The sequence below is a fragment of the Capra hircus genome, chromosome 1 (genome assembly GCF_001704415.2).
Source record: "Capra hircus breed San Clemente chromosome 1, ASM170441v1, whole genome shotgun sequence".
NCBI lineage: Eukaryota > Metazoa > Chordata > Mammalia > Artiodactyla > Bovidae > Capra > Capra hircus.
In genome coordinates, this window is record NC_030808.1 from 126,572,658 (window position 1) to 126,586,004 (window position 13,347).

Consider the following 13,347-nt stretch of genomic DNA (forward strand, 5'->3'; position numbering starts at 1 on the left):
CTGGCCAGCCGAGACCACCCAGAGCACTCAGTTTTTCTCCAGACAGCCACTCCTGAACCTGCTGGGTGCATCCCTGCTCTTCCTGGCTTGCACTAACACAAACAAAGCCTCAAATATACTAGCTTTGGTTTTTAAGGAGAAAAGTAACAGTTAAAAAACGGGGGGGGGGGGGGGGTAAAAAACCCCAGATCGTATGGGAAGCACACCTTTTTCAGGTGAGGAGAAAGGAGCCCACATTACGACAAAGAATCATACCAAGCGCCTCAGATTGAAGGAGGAAGTGTTTCATGACAGTAATCAAACAATGCTGAAGTCAAACTACTGTTTGGTTTGAAGCTCTGAATAAGTTCTAAGTTTTTTTTATATTTCACAATTTGTATCTTTTATTAGAGTCCACTCCACAGTCGGCTAAATAAAAGCAGTCATAAGACCCCACAAACTCTTGCACAATTTAAATCTTATGAATTTAATTTCATAAAAATTTAGGTGTGTATTCCTAAAGGCCAACCTAAAAATGCTGTTTTTATCTATGGTCTAAAATATTTCAATCTAACTACTTTAAAAGATTTAGTTCCAGTGTTAAAAATAATCCCATCACTATCTCTTTCTGTTTGTTTTTACATGGTTTGCAGCAAAAAGATTGTGCTCCGAGTCAAAAAGATCCACAAACTAATTCAGCACCTAAAAAATAATTTTACAAAACATCCACGCCAACCTTTCAAATCCACTTTTATTTTCCTTTTTCCTCCTCACATACAGAACTTTTCCACACACTGAATTTCTTGTAGCTATAAAGTCACTTGATGTTGGTCAGGTACCATTTTATCCCTTAAAACTTTGCTGGCATCAAAATATGACAGTTAACCAGTGTTAAACCTATAAAATATTTACATAGCACAGCACATTAAGCTTTAGACACTTGGCAATTAAACCACATAAAAATTGGACAAGACCCCCAACCTACATGTTCAGAATCAGGTGTTCACAGTCCCTATCTGTGTACATGGTTCAAAAGGCAGCAGAGGCAACAGGCAGTTACTCCGAAGGACATGGACCACTATTATCTGGAAGCACATTATGTTATCCCAGTGTCATGTACCACTCCACCTTTCTCCAAGGCGGTCTCATAATTCTGGAATGGCAGGTCCCGCTTATACAAAATGAAGACAGACAACACAACGTTTACTCTGTAGAGACATCCTAACTCCTACTATGCATGCATGGTGATCTTGAATGCAACGCGTCCTAAAAACTTGTCACGGTCATTCTGGGTTTTTAGGTTGGGTGATCCATCAATCTTGCACTCAACCATTACTTCTTTTACGTCACCATCACTACCAAAGCTGACCTGGACGGCAACTAGTGGCTGCAGGTAGCTCCCCTGGCAAATAAAGGAAAATACATTAATTCAAATTCTACAGTAACTTTAACTGCACTTTTCAGGAGCTTGCCTATTCTTTAAAAATTAAAAAAACAAACAAGATTTTAATCTATTAATTAGATGTATTTTTTTATCCTCTACTTTTTCCTTAACTGAATATTCATTTACTTTTACTTTTTTTAAACTGATCAAAGTGCTTACTACTATGAATTTTCCTCTAAGCACTGCTTTAAATGTATTCCATAGATTGTGATTATGTTGTGTTTCATTATTTTTTTAGGTACTCTATAAACTTGGTTTACGTTTCCTTCTTTACTCAAGAGTTGTTTAATAGAGAGGTCCCACCTCCTCCCTCTTTAGGAAGGGCACTTTTATTTCAATAATTTTTAGTTTTACTGCATTTGATCACAAGGTATTATTATATTTCTATCTTACGAAACTTGAAGATGCATTTTTTATGATAAATTTTTGTGACAGTTCCAGGTGTTCGAGAAGAACATATACTTATCTATTAATATGTTTGATAAACATGTGGAAGATTACCTCACTGATGTTACTTAGGTTTCTAATATCCTTATGGTTGCTGTTTAACTTGGTGCAAATATACTCATAACTGTTTTGCCATCATTGTGGTTTCTAAATACAAGCCTTCACTAAAAGGAACTAAGGGCTAATTCCAGGGCCAAGGAAGGGAAAATAAAAGATGAACCTGGACCCCTTGTGGTGCCAGAAAGTAAGTTAGTGCTGTAGGAATCCAGGGAACATGCCTAAAGGACACAGAAGCTAGAGCCAGTCTCCACCAGCCAAATGCGGGAGAGTTTTAGCACCAAAATAAATGATTATAATGTATTAATACCTAAATTATGTAACAATCTATGAGACTATATTAATATAAATAAATAGTGGAGAAGAAAATGCACTTTCTTAGAGTGGAATGCCAACTAGTAAATGGAAAAAGGAAAGATGAAATTAGAAAAAAACATTTGAGAGCAATTCTATTAGTAACTGATTCAGGACCAAATCAATAAATGCTAACATTATGGGAGCAATAATTTTACAGACTCTCCAAGAATTCACCCCACATAATACTTATTGATTACAAAGGGAAAGAAGTATAACTTTACATCAGAGCAATTTGGCTGACACCACCTTAACCAAGTGTTCAAGGTTAACATCACCATCAATGCGACTCAATACCACATCCCTCCTGACATGCCATTCTGAAAAGGACATACCATTTCTTCTTAGGCATTCATGCCAAAAATGCACAACCTACATTTAACCATGAAAAAACATCAGATAAACTCAAACTGAGGAACATAAGCCACAAAGTAAGCCCCAAAAGGGCATGAAGCAGACCTACTGAGGACTGTTGCAGATTACAGGCAACTAAAGATGTCAGAATGTAACAACCTGGACCAGGAAAACACTTTCTTGTGCAATAAAGAACACTACTGGAACAACTGGTGACATTCCAACATGGTCTGTAGATCACATATTAATACAGTTCAATGCTGATTTCCTTTGTTAAGTACATGATGGTTATTATGATAATGTCCTTACTTTTAGGAAATTCAATGTAAAGAGGATTTAGTGTAAAGAAGCACTGTGTTCATAACTTAATGACAAAGGGTTCATGGGAAAAATATATATGGAGACTGATAAGACAAATGATGTAAAGCATCAACACAGGCAAGTTGGGTAAAAAGTTAATAGGAATCCTCTGTATGGTGCAAGCCACTTAAGTTTAGAATTATTTCAAAATAAAATTAAAAGTTTACTACTATATATATAATGCTAAATATATATATATAATACATATAGAAATTCCACTTACAGAAATTCCACTACAATAATAGTTATCTCTGGGTAATGACTTAACCACTTTTCTATATTCTTTAAATAAGCACACACTATGACATGAAAGAGAAAATGTTATTTTGCAAATAATCATCCTTTAACTTATCTGCTTCGGTTCTGTGCTCAACTTGTAGACCTGGAGTCTCCGTCTGCCACACCAATGTATTTAAAAACCAGAATAGATGATGCACACGTTACACAGGCATTTGTCTACCTGACCCAGACCACTGGCATTTTAATACAGATGTGCCAGTTTCCCAAGAGTCTCAATCACTTAAGAATTTCTAAATACTCACATGCAGTTTTTTCCCATAATATGGAAAATATTTTAAATCTATCGTTCCATTGGAAGGATAAGTTGATAGAAATGCTGTGCTTTCACTCTAAAGTTGAAAACAAAAGAAACTCTTGTTAGGTTACAAACAATAATTTTTAGAAGTATATTTTTATTAAAGCAATATCAATTATGAACACTATGGAGAAACTACAGCTGTTTCAACTGTATTTGCTACAAGAGAATTTTTTGATTTAAACCCCTGCCATGAATTATCCTGATTTCCTGATTTATTTCCATGACAGTCCCGTTAACTTACAGCTCGATCTACCCATGCACTGTCTGTAAAATCCTATCTGTGTTCCAACTACCAAATGCCCGTTCTCTAGCCACTGACAGCAGGAGTGCACCAGGAGGTCTGGGACCAAGGGATTCTAAAATGAATAAAGTACTGTGCACTTCCAGACTGGGAAGCAACAGCTGCCACAACCCAGAATGTGCCACTCGGGCCTGGGAGGCAGCAGGTCCAAAATAACCACGATAACTGTAGTCAGAGGAAGAATGGATCATGCAGCTGATAAAAAACTCAAGGGAAATTTTAACGTACTCTGAGCTAATACTCTTCTTATGCAATCTGAATATCACATTTTCCTTGAATTATTTTATGAGCACGTGTAAGTCAATTAAAGTTGTATGACTGCTGCAATTATATTCCATGTGTTTAAAGATGAATTATATAGCACAAGGAATAGAATCAATATTTTATAACAACTATAAACAGAGTATACTCAACAATTACGAATCATTCTGTTGTATACCTGAAACTTATGTAATATTACAAATCAAGCATACCTCAAAAAAACTTTTATACCCAATAAAAACACAAACCTAGTATTCTTCCTGAAAAATAACCAATTCACAAAATTTCTCATGTAACACGTTCTGAATAGGTCCAGTATTAATGACTGTAACTTTACACATACTGAGTAGATGACAGAGACACCAAATTATTAAAATCGGTGGCAATGTCACAAGGCAATAATATAAAACATTTCTGAATGTTTGAATTATAGATTTGAATAAACTAATCTCTACTTTAGAAAGAAAACATGAAACACTACAGCAAAACTAAGAATCTCTTAAGGGAACCCCTACTCTCTTACTTCACTGAACCACTGTGAAGTAGCACATGTGTGTGGAGTGAGAGAAACACATGAAGAAGCAATATAGACAAGATAGCAAAAACTAAATCAATGACACTCCAAAAAGGGGGCAAGTTCTAATGATCCAGACCAAAAATTGCAAAAAGAACAGGCAATAACAAGACTAAGAAAAAGTACAGAAGCCTTTTTTCAACCACTATTCAAATACCACCTCATGTTATACTCCTTAATTTAAAGAACGTGAAATCTAAAATAACAGTTTACACAGGAGGAAAAAAGTCGCTTTAATGTGTTTCTGTACATTACTTACTTTTGTTTAACCTTAGTATATGAGCTTAATTCCTACAAACACAGAGAAGTTCCCCAAAATGTAAAAGGTTTTCCTTGGGTTGCAGTTTATTGAGCACTTCAGTGTGTATGTTCAGCCAGATACAACACTCAATTTATATTTACCTTGTTTAGGCCTAACAACCCTTTCGTGTGTGCAATCAATTACACAGAGGGGAACTGAGGCTCACAGTTATCGCCACATGCTCAATGAACTGCTCCACCGGTTTGTATCAACACCATCAAGCTGGTAGACTTTTAAACTTGCATTTTATATCTTCAGTGAAAATAAACATTTAGAAATTAAGAAACAATAAAAGGTATATCTGAACAATGATAAATTTTAGGGTAAAACTGCATGTCATGGTTTTCTACTAGCAGTCACTAAATTCCACTGAAAACAAAATAAAGATTTAAAATGAATGCATTCTGTTTATTCTATATCACCATCACTTGGAAATCATTTGAAAAACACACACTAAATGTCCTAAGCAGTGGTTATCTCTGGGCAAAAATCTACCAAAATTTTTCCTTCTGTATTTTTCTAAATTTTCTTTAATGAATACGATTCATTTTTGTAAGGGAATTAAAAAAACTAATGACATAAATATGAATATTACATCTTTTGCAGGAACTATTCTTTAAAATTAAAGAGCATGTCCTATCATCAATGTTTTAGTGTTTCCAGAACTCTTAACTTGTATAAAGCAATTAAAGCAGATCAAAGTTAAGAGTATAAGACAAAAGAAATATACTACATAAAAAGTAATTCAACTGAAGAATTTACACCAAGAACACTTGATATAGACAAATCTAATGGAAAACAGCAATATGATGATATGCAATAAATGTTTCCATCTGTTCACATAGCCACACCTCTAAAATTTATGTATGCCACCTGGTTACTCCTTTGTATCTAGCCTATGAGTAATGCAAGATTTTACAAACATTTCTTCCAATTTTGTGTTTTTTTCTAAAAACAAAAATATCCACAAGAAACAACACAAAAACTCTATTTTGATTATTTTATGTACTTTCCACAAAACTCTTCAAAGCAAAAGGGACAGCAACTGAAACCTGAGTCATCAGACCAAAATTTTTCATTAACATTTCTCCCAACTATTCTAGAAGCAAAAGAAACGTAACAGATAAACAAGGAGAAAAACCCATTTATAACCCTAAGGGAAGAGTTACACAGAGTTGTTTATACTGGCCACAGGCTTACAGAAATGAAACCTTGGGAAAGGAGGGGAAAGCTTTTGCCCTTCTGGCCTGCGTATGTGTGTGTGTTCATTCTCCTTTCATGGTGGTGTTGGCTCCATAGACTCACTGGCTCAAGTGTATCTACATGGTCCGCTCACATTCAGAGGTAAACGCCCTTGAACACAGGACGCTGTCATAAAATCGGCACTTTTGCCCGGCTGAGGGCTCACATCCGGCATCGGGAACCTTCTCTTGGAAAGACTTGCAAGCAAAGGCGATCACAGAGTTACACATTTCCTAAATCTATCACGTAGCTGAAACATTTTCTTCTAAGAGATGGCAGTAGAGTAGAGGCTCACTGTATTTTTAGAAGGATTTGTATACCAAGAAAAACTCAGCTCAGATGCAGAATCTGGTTTTCAGTGAGACTCTTATTTTTTTATCCAAGTTTCCTACAGAGCTGACCACAGCATAAGGAGACCTAGTGAGTTGCCTATGGTTACACATGCGTACTTCAACCCAGATGAGAAAGCACAAAAATTCCTAGCTTTGTATATTACTCTAAACAATGAATAAATGCTCAAAATAGATCATACTCTAAAGCAGGAGTTCTCAAAGTATGGGTCCCAGACCAGCAGCATCACCAATACCTGGAAAGTTAATTAGAAATGCAAACTTTGGGGTGTCACCCCAGACCTACTGAGTTAGAACCTGCAGAACTGGGACCCAAAAGACCCTCCAAGTGGTTCTGAGGCATGATCAGACTTGAGAACCACAAGCAAGTTTCTGCCCAAATAAGAAATTCATTCATGATTAAAAGGGATTACAGTTTTCTTTGGCAAACAACTTCAGAAGTGATTTCAATTTAACATTTCAATCAAGACACTTCTGTCATTAACTGGAGGTGGAATGCTAATATTTTATTTTACACAGTATCAAAATTCAATTTAGAACTTAACAGTTTCTCCTGAGAACTCTTACCCATCATTTACATATTTGTCTTAGTTGCACTTTGCAGCATGGAGAGAAAACAAAAGAAATCATGAAACGAAAATAGCACAGCACTCTGGAAAAAATAAAGTAGGGATAAGAGAGCAAAATAATGCCTCTACCTTAAGGAAAAGATACCGTGTTTCATTAAATCTCAGATGCCACTGATATACACCAATTTATGTACTATTAAGAGAGAAAAAATTTTATACACTATTAAGACTCTATCAACTATAAGGCCAACCCCAATTTCAGTGTTATTCAGGTAGAAAAAAGAAACTGAATCTTAAAATCAATGAAATATGGTACGTGTAAATATAAAGGGAAAGAGTGTGATATCAAGTGCACACAGAAAATAAGTCTTTTTGCATTATCATTAGCAAACAGATGGAGTTTATTCTAAGAATGGCAATACAATGGACTTTAAAATATGACAGGGAAGGGAAAAAAATGACTAAATTCATTAGACTTTTAAAGTATTTTTAAGATATACTAGAACTTCAACAGAAATTTGGTTATTTTCTGAATACTAACCTTTGCAATACAGTCTATCCTGGGTTCTCCTTGAGGCTTTAATCCAATTATCTAAGGTAAAGAAACACTGATTAAGTGAAGCATCACAACTGTATACAACAGAACCTCCTCCTCCGTTGCTGAGGACAAGGGACGGGAAGGCTGAGATGAACATTCTCCCTCTTTAGTCGACAATTCATGTCCGACTCTTGCGACCCCAGGGACTGTAGCCCGCCAGGCTCCTCTGTCCATGGGATTCTCCAGGCAGGAATACTGGAGTGAGTTGCCATTTCCTTCTCCAGGGGATCTTCCCAACCCAGGTCTCCTGCACTGCAGGCAGATTCTTTACCAGCTGAGCTGTGAGGGAAGCCACTGCCTTAAAACCTTTTACATTTGCCTTTTGATTTTATTTTAGAGGAATAGAATAGACATTGCAATATAATAATCTTACCAATTATCTATCTCATTATATTACTGGGGCAATTTAGAAAATTAAGTCAGTCATCAAAAAATTGACCAAAACACAGTATTGTACTTTGCTCCCCTTAAAATAATAGAAATCTTTACATTTCATTATTTATATTAAGACATCATTAACGCAAATAAGCACTGCAAAGGCATAATATAAGAAGTAACTGTTCATGAAAATGTTAGGTCACCACCCAACCATGTTTCCATAGCCTTCTACAGAACCCTACTGTATTTCAGATCTACAAAACACATACACTGAATGAATCCCATTTTAAAGATGGGACCATTCAGCTCCATGTAATGAAGCTACTTTCATGTATGCAGTTGATGTAACTAACTGTGTGAATGATAAGATATTTATCCATGTATTTTGTGAGGATTTTTGGCATTTTGAATTTATATGCATTTTAGTTTATAATTTATATGCATTTTAATGTGAATGCCTTAAAATGTAAGTACTCTCCCCCAAAGAAAAGTAGTGTTGCAGTCTAAATAATTTCAAGAGCAGTAACCATCTGTGCCCTTGCAATGACTCTGGAACGAACTACACTGGGATTTGATGCCCTCCCACATGCCTATGCAGCATCTCAGTACTGATTCCCATTTGCCTGATGATATCTTCCTGTCAAGCCTGCCAAGTTCTGCCTCCATCAGCAACTATAGTCTCAGACCCTCATCATTCAGTGGACATACTGGCAAAGAAAATAAACTTGGAAGTTTGGCACCGTGGGAGAAGGAACCAGAGCTGCTTCTCTTGGTTTTCTATTGGGAACAAGTGTTCCATTAATCTAGGTGTTGCGAGGATACTCCTAGGAGGCAGCGATTACAAAAGGCATTCCTGTTAAAAAGAATAAATTCAATCGATCTTAAAAGCTCGATCACCTGATTTCACATTACAGTTTGCCCTTCCTATCCATGGGTTCCACGCCTGTGGATTCAACCAATAACACAATGAAAACATTTGAGCAAAAAAAATACAGAAAGTTCCAAAGCAAGACTCAAATTTCCTGTGTGTTGACAGCTATTTTGCACAGCATCTACACTGGATTAAGTGCAAGTAATCTAGAGATGCTTTTAAGTAAACAGGAGGATGTGCACAGGTTATACACAAACACTGCACCACTTTATAAAAGGAAACTTGCACATCCCCAGATTTTGATGTCCTCAGCAGTCCTAGAATCAATTCTCCACCGATACCCATTTTAAAGATGGGACCATTCAGTCCCTTCAGTCAACTATGGATGACTATGAGGATCATTTCTTGTGTGGACTATGAAAACCCATTTCTACTTTATTTAACAGTATGTGGTATGTATGAGCTCCCTAGCATTTCTAGGGAAAGTAGGGGTCCCTTTCAAATAGTTCACATTGCTCCCACTTGCTGCCTGCCTACCTTGCTTTTAGTTTCACCTCCACTTTAATCTTAATTCTTAAAGTCTTGCTAAAACATTTATTGAGTGTCTACCACGTGTCAGGCAATGTTTCAGAATGATCTCTACAGTGCTACGGGATAGTCAGAGAACTGTCATCATCCACAGAGGGAGGGGAAGGATAGACTGGAGGGAAGATGGTCTGGACACCTAAGCATCTAGCTGGCTCTCCCTAAGGGAAACTCCTTATCTAGCAGTGTCAGCTTCAGAAGACTCCAATTTCAGTTTTATTAGGGATGTTGACTTCAGTGATACGTATACTCAAGACCTTGAGAGGTCTGCACCTGTTCAGGAACCTGCTTATTCTCTGAATAAATGACCAGGAATGATTTCACTCTTCAGGAGAGACCATGCAGGCCTCAACAGGTTACCTGGATTGGAACACAACTCTGCAGTACATTTAGACAGTAGCAAGGCACAGGGTTAGGCGATCACTTCACTATGCAAGGAAAGCCATCTTCCTTTTGCACAATGACCCCAAGACACTATTACTTAGAACAGAGAACATTATTAGCTTCTTGGTTTGCTGGTGGCTATACAATTCAGGCACTTCTTCTGGACAACATAGCATAATGCTGGCTAGGCTCATTTTAATACAATTTTATCTGTATTTTTACTATTAATTACATAGATGTATACTGTAAAGCTATTCAGAAAGTTAAATGAGCCCAAAGTTCACAGATCTGCCATGGGATTTTAAATTACATTACTGCTCAGATGCGAAGATGAGCACAGCACATTAATACCACCATGCTATGGGCAAGACCCCCAGAACACCTGATGCCTGAAGCCCTGATCTATGCTTAAGTGTGTGTGTGTAGCTAGCTCCCAAAGAGAAAAGCTGAAGTTGTGTTACTCCCTAATTTATGACTAACTTATGAACCCACTGCGGTTTTTTTCTGTACTGGTTTTCCAAAGGACAAATCACTGCTAGCCTTCTACATAAGCTACCACCAAATGAGATAGTACTGAATAAACAGTTGTCAGCTTAATAGGAAATTAGAAAAAAGCAGCAGCAGCGAGTTTGGTACATACTCTGTTCATTTTCACAAGAATACAAGGCTTTCCTTCTTGGTAGCCAAACGTGGGATCATCCACACCACTGCATGCTTCAAGTAAAGCAAGAGGAAACTGACACGCTGTGTATTCTGGACCCTTCTGCTCAAAAAAGGTTCCACTGGTACAATCTGTGAGATTCTTCTGTTCTTCTAAGCCATATGCTAAAAAGAAAATATGTATGTGTGAATAGATCAGTCAAAAAGGACCTTAAACACAACCAGAACTGTGTCACCCTTTGGACAATATTCTTCAAACACAAAAACAACAGGCCACGCACCGGGAAATTTTAGGGCAAGAACGTTAAGTCTGTTTCTCTAACTTCTAACAACTATCCAATGCTTTGCAGTTTACTTAATTTCAATACTAACTGGACGACAGAGGGATCTCTTTTGTCACCATTAGGTGGCACCAGCCATGGCTACAACATTATCTGAATGCTTTCGATGTTCTTGGCCCAAAAGGTAAAATGATGAGGAAATAAAAAGGCATGGCGGCTGCCCTTATGGAGCTTATTTACATCGTAGTGGGGAAGACACTGCTGAATAAAATCATAACCAAAGGGCCTAAAGATACACGGAGCTACAGCAACCTATATTCTAAACGGACTGCCACAGAGCTGATTAGTAAAAGGGCCCATATGAGGTAATGTTAGCTTACCAAATGGTGTTTTCAGCAGAGGTGGAGGTAACAAGATATATTCAAAGTGACAGGGGAGCAAAATGGTTACAACTTGGAGATGCGAAAGAAAGGAGAGGCAGACAACTCAGTGATTTTTTCAAATGTTTGCTGTGCACTTGGCACGGTGTTAGACAAAAAAGTGGCACAGCAGTGAGCAGGTCAGCTGTGGTCCCTGCCCTGAATGAGCTTAGGCTACTGCAAGATACTCACTAATCAACAGTCAAGACATGGTATCACAACGCCTCACAGTCAGTGCGTGGGTGTAACTGGTACCAGACAAAAAGTCACCTAAAATGAACTGAACCAAAACAGGAACCAAAATTTCAAAGCAAACACATTTAGTTTTGTCGTTGCTTAGTTGCTAAGTCATGTCTGACTCTACCAGGAGCCTCTGTCCATGAGATTTTCCAAGCAAGAATATTAAGACTGGGTTGCTATTTCCTTCTCCAGGGGACTCTTCCTGACCCAGGAATCAAACCTGCATCTCCTGCAGTGGCAGGCAGATTCTTTACCACTGAGCCACCTGAGAAGCCCAGTTAGTTAATTTTATCTATTTATTTGAAATTTGTTTGCCTGCCTGTCATGCTACGAGGCTTGAGGGATCTTAGTTCCCAGAGCAGTGACTGACCCCAGGGTTCAGCAGGGTAATTGAGTACAGATTTTTCCCTTTAAAAAAAAAAAGGTCAAAATTTTTGGTTTCTTCTTTTATTTACCAAAAATTAGGATACCATTGGAACCATGTATCAATTTAAAAGCCAAGAATGACTCAGTATTGGGGTAAGAGGGAATGGGCTAAACTTTTACAACAGAATAGAGCCACTGACATTTATGACTCCTTTTTTGACTTTTCTGACACAATTCTGCAGAAAGTATTCAAGGCCTACACCAGTAGCCTCCAAGGGCCTCTCCTGTATATACTCTGTACCAACAGAGTCACTTTTGTATGATGCCAACTTCCACTTCTACACAAAACCTAGGTAAGTGCAAGGAGCTGGAAGATAAATGGTCAGAATACAAAGACGTCTCTATGCTGGGCATGATGGGAGCACAGAAAGGTCACCTTCTCAAAGACAGCAACCAAAGAACCCCACATTTTCAAGGAAAGCCTCAAGGAAGACATAAAGAGGGGTAGGTAAACAGGGGGGAAAAAGACCTGAAAGGGATCATTGGAACTAGATAAAATATTAAGTTCTATTTAGTATTTATAGGGGGAAAAAACCCAGATAAGATAATATATCCTTTTAACAGGAGACTCTATCTTCTAAACACAAGAAACGCATCCCTAAGAACAACAAGGACAATTCAAAGTGTAAAAAGAGGGAAGGGGGATGATGGACATTAAAGGTCTGAAAGTAGCCCCCCAGTATAATAAAATAAGAACAGAAAACGAGAGAGCAAACACCCAACAACTAACAGAACAGTTCTAGAAAGAGGACCAGAAAAGTAAAGTGAGGAAACTTTCAAGTAATAACAGTTTCCTCAACTGGAGGACCCAAGTCTTCATCCGGAAAGATCCCATCAAGTTTTCAGCAAAACGACACTATAGAGACTGACACCAATACGAAATTTTAGAACCGAAGGAAATATAATTAAACACAAAACAAATACTGCCAACAGAAAAAGGTAGATACAAAGGAACTATTGATAAAATTCTATATTTAGTTAAGCTACAAACCATACAAGCAAAATGAGGTCATTTTCAGAAATGAAAGGACTAAAAACTTAAATTCCATGTATCTTTAAAATTTTTTAACTGAAATATAAGTGGAAATGTAATCCACATATAACATTAGTTTCAGGTGTACAACACAATGAATGCTTAAATTATTTGCATACATTGTGAAATGATCATCATGGTAAATCTAGTTAATATCTTGTTCCCACATACAGTTACAAATTCTTTTTCTTGTGATGAGGACTTTTAAGATCTACTCGGTTAGCAATTTCCAAATACACAATATTGCTAACAGCAGTCACTATGCTGTATATTATATCCCC

General features: G+C 37.3%; 1 protein-coding gene across 1 annotated transcript in view; it reads right to left on the reverse strand.

The window, feature by feature from the left end:
- Positions 705–13,347, reverse strand: part of ATP1B3 (ATPase Na+/K+ transporting subunit beta 3) — a 35,058-nt gene continuing 22,415 nt past the window's right edge. The window contains exons 4-7 of the mRNA XM_018049690.1: positions 10,648–10,832; positions 7,733–7,783; positions 3,538–3,624; positions 705–1,381 (exon numbers count right to left, since the gene is read on the reverse strand). Of these exons, the coding sequence (XP_017905179.1) occupies positions 1,211–1,381; positions 3,538–3,624; positions 7,733–7,783; positions 10,648–10,832 (494 nt within the window). The 3' untranslated portion in view covers positions 705–1,210. The remainder of the gene's footprint in view (positions 1,382–3,537; positions 3,625–7,732; positions 7,784–10,647; positions 10,833–13,347) is intronic.